Source organism: Monomorium pharaonis, chromosome 5 (genome assembly GCF_013373865.1).
Source record: "Monomorium pharaonis isolate MP-MQ-018 chromosome 5, ASM1337386v2, whole genome shotgun sequence".
Lineage (NCBI taxonomy): Eukaryota > Metazoa > Arthropoda > Insecta > Hymenoptera > Formicidae > Monomorium > Monomorium pharaonis.
The window spans coordinates 17,092,610-17,099,012 of record NC_050471.1 but is presented as its reverse complement, the minus strand read 5'-3'; the positions used below and the strand labels follow the sequence as shown (position 1 = coordinate 17,099,012).

The 6,403-nt window shown below is 37.0% G+C and overlaps 2 protein-coding genes across 2 annotated transcripts; one reads left to right on the top strand and one right to left on the bottom strand.

Moving 5' to 3' along the window:
* Positions 1 to 2,406: 2,406 nt before the first annotated feature.
* Positions 2,407 to 3,564, top strand: LOC105828745. Its single transcript, XM_012667230.1, has 3 exons — positions 2,407 to 2,569; positions 2,762 to 3,027; positions 3,112 to 3,564. Exons 1-3 carry the CDS (start codon positions 2,407 to 2,409, stop codon positions 3,562 to 3,564), a joined length of 882 nt encoding a protein of 293 aa, XP_012522684.1.
* An 855-nt stretch (positions 3,565 to 4,419) lies between these two features.
* Positions 4,420 to 5,976, bottom strand: LOC118645774 (protein ALP1-like). The gene is made up of 4 exons (XM_036287481.1): positions 5,762 to 5,976; positions 5,528 to 5,667; positions 4,888 to 5,449; positions 4,420 to 4,804 (listed from the first exon to the last, which is right to left on the bottom strand). The coding sequence occupies exons 1-4, from the start codon at positions 5,974 to 5,976 to the stop codon at positions 4,420 to 4,422; spliced, it is 1,302 nt and encodes a 433-aa protein (XP_036143374.1).
* Between the last annotated feature and the right edge of the window lie 427 nt (positions 5,977 to 6,403).

Here is a 6,403-nt window from a genome sequence, read left to right as displayed (position 1 = left end):
TGCATACCAGTTATCTGAATATAATTCCTGAACGCACATTTAAAAATGATTACGCATCACCTTTACGTTGCCTTTAAACTGAGAATGTTTTGCCGGCTAATAAATAATCGCGACGTGATTTTCGAATAGCGATCACAATGAATTCAAGCGCGGCAGCATCACTCATTACTGTGACAAATTCCGTATTGTCCTAGATAAAGGTATGGTGGAAAAATATAAAACGGATTTACTTACCTCTAATGAAAACCACGTTGTCCTGCGTTGTCTGTAATGCTCGTGAGCTCGTGTTCGCACGTTCACAGGTTCACACGCACATCCCACACTTTACCACGTGCTGCGTCACACGGCAGACGAAAATGCGTAACGTTACAGATCACAGATGGCATTAACATGATTTACTTTTGATATTACGCGGATATTTTGAAAATATGTGATAGATATACATGAGATATATCACATGATATTCTACGGATGTTTTGAGTATATTAGATATAATCTCAGTACATTCAGTAGGAGTTGCGAAGTTCAGTCGCTATATTCTAAGTTTATCTTGAGGATATACCAAAATGACATTCTACTGAGACGTTATATGAATGTTTTACGTATATTCGGTACGATCACACTACATTACGTATGAGAGTAGAATATTCGCACGATATCTGGTGCTGTCTGGGTTATTAATGCGTATCGTTAAGCGAGGAAGGACCAGCGTCATTATCACATTCTACAGGATGCAATTTCAAACAACTTTTTTGTTTTTTATTTGGAGTTGCATATAATATTTTGGAATCCATTAATTTTAAATGTTTATCCGTAGACATGTTTAATGCTGTTTCTTTTTTCGCTTTCAACGCTGACTTGGAAACGCATATAGCGTTAACTGAAGTCGACGAAAAACTGCTCCTGTCTTTACGTTTTAAATTAGATAAAACAAAAAATGTTCTTTCTGGGTCTGCATTGAAATGCGGAAGTGATCTAATTGCACTTATAACTGATCTTAAATTTGGATATTTATTAATATTATCACGTGTTAAAATTTCTTTCCACATATTATCGAAATTTATTGTTGCAAGAGTTTCCTTTTCATCACTTGTGTAATCGGCATGCAACGCGAACCATTCTGTCTTTAAACAATTTTCATTTCTCTATTATTATCAAATAAAGCAACTTGCGGTTCAAAAGTCTGTAATTTTTGTAAAAACACGTTATTAATAGGTAATCTCCTTCTAATCCTCGGCAGTTATATAAAATTGCAAACAATTTTTCCATATAATTGTAATAATATTTTCATGTCCTTGTTCTACTAATTTACAAAGATATTTTTCACATTCTGATCCTAATGTTATGTCACAGAGAGATTTGTGATTATCTATTTCATAAAATAAAATATTTGCGAGTTTATGTTCTGATAATAATTCCGGTTTTATAAAATTATGACAAATTTGTACAAGAAATGTGACAAATTTTATAGTTTGTAACAAGTGAATCCTTGTTTCAATTGCTTGGAAAGAGGCATTAAAAGCATTAAAGAAATTTAAAACATATTTTAAAAATAAAAAATATGCTTTCAAGTCTACATTTTGTATTAACGATGTAACCGTGAATTTTGAATTTTATTGGCTACGGATAGTCGCGGGAATTCAGGGTTCGGGCGGCGGGCTGGTTGAGCGAATAACGAAGGCAAATGATATATGCTTAATACTATGGTATTTATTATACTCTAAACCTAACCTAACTAATATGTACAATGTCCCTACGCATATATATATACAATCCTTATATCTAATATCTCGCTGTGCGAAGCGTGACGTTGCGTGCGTGGTATCTCGATACCGGGTTGGCTGCGGCGGGTGTACGGCCCGTGTGTCGGTAAGGCACTATAAAAGTGAGTATTCTCACGTCCGCCATTTTTCTTCTAACTAGCAGGAAAAATTAGGTATGTTTTGTATATATATACGTCAATAATCTTTGGAAGCACCAAACTTTATGCGACAATGAAACGAAGATATTTATGATCTTGAGACTGTAAAGGTTATTGCGATGTATTATATATATAAAACATTATGCTAGTTACTTGCTAGTTTGAAGAAATGGCGGACGTGAGAACACCTACCTACTTTTTTAGTGCTCTTGGGTGCGTCCGGGGAGACGCTATTAGCGCTACCAGCATCAGTCCATCTTCATTATGCCTGTATCACACTAGCGATTGCTGTTGGCGGTTGCGGTTGTTGTCGCTGTTGCTGTCGTACGTCGACCAATAAAAGCGCAACAGCTCGCGGTTGCTGTTCGCTGTTGCCGTTTAGGCTGAGCTCTATTTTTCGGGACAGCATCAGCAACAGTAGCCAATCAGCGCATAGTATGAAGTCGTGTACATGAAACTTTCGGCGCGAAAATTAAGCGAGCACGATGGCACCGAAGAATTTTAATAACGAATTAGATTTCTACCTTGTTGAGGAAGTTGAACGACGCCCGATGCTTTGGGACTGCACATTAGATGTTTATAGAAGAAACGACTTGAAGAAAAATGCTTGGGAACAAATCGCGACGGCTTTGGGGCCCAACTTTACCAGTAAGTTTATTTTCAGGTTATATCTTAAATTATGAATACTATTTTTATTAAATAATAATAATGCATTTGCAATGCAGCATTTTTGCTCATTATAAGTAAAAACCGATATTTGGGACATTATCGTGAACTCTGCTTTGCATTATCATAACTTTACTTTTCTTTAATTTCTAAATTGTAGTTGTGCGTTTGCAGGCGATTCTGTCGCAGATAGATGGAAAAATATTAAACAAACTTTTATGAGTAACCATAAAAAAGTCAGGGAGTCCAAAAACAAGTGCAGTGGAGCGGACGGGGACGGCATTTATGCACCCAAGTGGCACTTATACAATAAGCTTCTCTTTCTTGAAAAAGCCTGTGTTCAGGCAGAATCCTCGTCAAATCTGGAACCAGCAGTCTGGAATGAGAGGGCTACGAATACAGAATCGATGGTATCTATCTACTTTGATGAAAATCTGCAGGTGAGTCGTGAATGTTTTTGAAGTCAGTAATTGTCAGTAAACAATTCGAACATGTATAAATATAATCTCATCTCCTACTTCCAGCGGTTTTCAATGATCCCTGCTGATGATCCGGACAATGATTTGCAAGCTGTGGGTGAGGATGCTGCAACAATTGTATCTAATCCTACACCATCAATTTCTCCGGTTACCAATTCCTCTTTTACATCTTCATCTTTGACGAGTCCTCCACCTACGTCCCATTCAAGCGCCAACAGTCCTCGACTTTTGACTTCATCTGTGATTGTCCCTCCTCCTCGCCCAGCATCTGCCCCTTGCAACAATTTGTACGAAAACAGAGGAACCAAACGAAAGTCAACTGCCATCATGGAGGAAGCAATTAATCTAATGCAAAAAGTCAGTCAGCCACTGCCTCCTCCTCCACAAGATGATGCGGACATTTTTGGCAATCTCGTTGCAACTCGTCTTCGAGGTTTAAAACAAGAAAAACGAAAAGAATGTGAAAATGAGATTTTGATAGTTCTTACTAGATATTAAATCATGTTTTTTTTTTAAACTTTGAATACACATTGTAAGATTTTCAAATTAAGTTTATTCAATTTTATTTTTTTTAATAATTTATTTTCCAGTATTATCTTAACCAAAAATGGTGCCAAAGAATTTACCTAACTTGTTATGACTAGTTATGTAGATTTTATTTAGGTTTAATTATGTAAGATTTTATTTAGGTTTAATTGTGTAAATTATTATTTTACTATAAAAATCTTTATGTAGATTTTTATAATGTAAAGAGAAAAGAGCACTCACAAACTTGTTACATGCCGACCGTAAATGGCAACATTAATTATACGTGTAATCAAAGAAAATTTGATTAATTTTTTAAAAATGACTGTGATCTATATTTTGTGTGTCATTAGTTTTAGTTACAGAAGAACACGTATTTTATGTTTTTTAATTAATTTTAACTATTTGTCAATTATTGTAATTGATTTTAATTGTTCTAATTAATTGCTTTCTCACGTTTAAAATTGGTATATTGCAATAAAAATGCTTATTACAGAATTACTTGTTCAACTTTTATTTTGGTGGATAACTATAACATTTTTCTATATCATCGTTTTAATCATAAGCCTTGTTTGTTTTGTCTGTTCTGGGTCTACTCGGAGAAAATTCAAGCAGACCAACGCATTCTAATAGGTTGATTCCGATGAAGCCAACCTATTTGAGTGCGTTGGTCTGCTTGGGTTTGCTCCGAGTAGATCCAGAACAGACAAAACAAACAATACTATAGGTTTACATAAATAGTATCACTAATTATCAAAATTTTTACAATTTTAAAAATTAGTAAAAAGATTCGTTTTTATGCATACATTAATGTCTAAATTTATGCTATTAAGAATGAATCATTTGCATCTGCCACGGTACAGCTCTCACTGTATTAAAATATGCACACCACATATCTCTTAATTGCAAGGCTGGATTGGAATGTCTGTTTCCACCTTGATGAACAAAGTTTACAATGCCTTGTACTGACTCATTACGCCAATCTCCAAGCCTCATTTCGCCTCCAAATACATCCTCTTTATCGAGGAAGATAGATGGGGTATACATTGCTCGCCCAACGACTTGAGACCGCAGCATATTGTGCAAGCAACAGCATACAAGAACGATCTCCTTTGCACAGTGGGGGTCGTACCTCATTGGACTTCGAAATATCTGAAAACGAGCTGCCATAACCCCAAAAGCATTTTCGGAGCATCTGCGAGCTCTTGACAGCCTGGAAGGAAAATTTCTATTAAGTATCATATATTTTGAAATACTACTGTTTCCATAATAAATCTCATAAAAACTAAGACCTACCTATAGTTAAATATTCTCCTATCAATACGTCCAGTGCATGAAGCCCCAGGGTAAGGTATGAGTATGTTCGTAGATAGTGGAAATCCCTCATCACCCACAATGACAAAGGGAAACTCAGTTTCTGTACCGAGCAAAGGTGCTGCAGGAGGGATTTTCAATGAATTGTTGTCAATGTGAGCTTTCAGAGTAGACTTGTTCCAAATGCCGGAATCACTAATGCGGCCATTAGTGCCTACATCCACGTAAATAAAACGTAGCTGGGCATCAATCAATGCCAGCAGCACAATACTATAATTATTTTTATAGTTATAATAAAGTGAGCCAGATTTTTGAGGTGGATCAATTAGCACATGTTTGCCATCCAAGGCTCCGATACAATTAAAAAAATTCCACCTCTCTCCAAAATCAGTAGCCACAACTCTCCATTCTTCTTCGCTACATGGAAACTTTAAATAATCCACCTGTAGGACTCTGATTAGAGCAGAACAGGTGTCTCTGATAATACCAGAAATGGTACTTTGCCCCAGACGAAAGCTGAGTGATAAAGACTGCTGTGTCTCACCTGAAATTAAAACTCAATTTCCTAATTGGTCACTTAAAGATTTTGCTATATTCCTTTTGCGATAAAAGTGTACACTACCCGTAGCTAAATGTCGCAATGTGACTGACAACCTTTCAGCAGGTGAGATACATTCCCGCAAGTGTGTGTTTTGTCTCTGAATCAAAAGAGTAACTTTTTGAACCAAAAACTCGAATGTATTTGTGTCCATTCGAAGGCACCTGGACATTAGATCAAAATACAAATTACTCAAGTTCAGATGTAAAAAGCAGTTATTTTAAAAAGTAAATATCATAATTATATACTAAAAAATACCTGCGAAATTTGTTTGGATCTTTTAAAGATAGTTCCAGAAAAAGATTGTGATGATGACCATGATCTTTCCTTCGAGCCACCCAAGGTTTCACCCAAATGTCTCGAGCTGAAGTTTTAATATAGCTCTGGATAATAACACCAAATAATGCTGCTATATGAAGATTTCGCCGCTTTTTTTCGACATAATACTGATACTGTCTCAACTTTTTATTCATTCTGAGTTGAAAAAATTGCCGTAATTGACAGCTAAATAACAACAAATAAACTAACCTCAAAGCAAAATACTATGAAAAACGCGCTAAAGGCGATCTAAGCGCTATCAGCAACAGCGAGTGGAATAGCCAGTGTGATTGGACCAACAGCGACGCCAACCGCAATTGTGACAGCGACCGCCAACAGCAATCGCTAGTGTGATACGGGTATCACTACGGGGTCCCCGTGTACGGTGTCAGGATCGGTCGCTCAGTGCGCGTACCGTGATCCGGGTGATGGGCGGGGCGGTGATCTGCCACTCAGTATGTGGCGCGAGGAAGCGCTCAGTGCGCACTGGCAAGGAAGCCGGTTCTATGTTATGTCGGCACTCAGTTCGTACACTAGGAGTCTCAGTTCAATCCGCTGAGAGGTCGGCTCTGTACGCTAGAC

Excerpts from the sequence above, each read along its gene's own strand:
- LOC118645774 (XM_036287481.1), bottom strand. The coding sequence starts at position 5,976 with ATGAATAAAAAGTTGAGACAGTATCAGTATTATGTCGAAAAAAAGCGG. Across the intron at positions 5,668-5,761 it reads GATCCAAACAAATTTCGCAG|GTGCCTTCGAATGGACACAA; the intron begins GTATTTTTTAGT and ends TCTAATGTCCAG. Across the intron at positions 4,805-4,887 it reads AGGAGAATATTTAACTATAG|GCTGTCAAGAGCTCGCAGAT; the intron begins GTAGGTCTTAGT and ends TTTTCCTTCCAG.
- LOC105828745 (XM_012667230.1), top strand. The coding sequence starts at position 2,407 with ATGGCACCGAAGAATTTTAATAACGAATTAGATTTCTACCTTGTTGAG. Across the intron at positions 2,570-2,761 it reads TTTGGGGCCCAACTTTACCA|GCGATTCTGTCGCAGATAGA; the intron begins GTAAGTTTATTT and ends GTGCGTTTGCAG. Across the intron at positions 3,028-3,111 it reads ACTTTGATGAAAATCTGCAG|CGGTTTTCAATGATCCCTGC; the intron begins GTGAGTCGTGAA and ends TCCTACTTCCAG.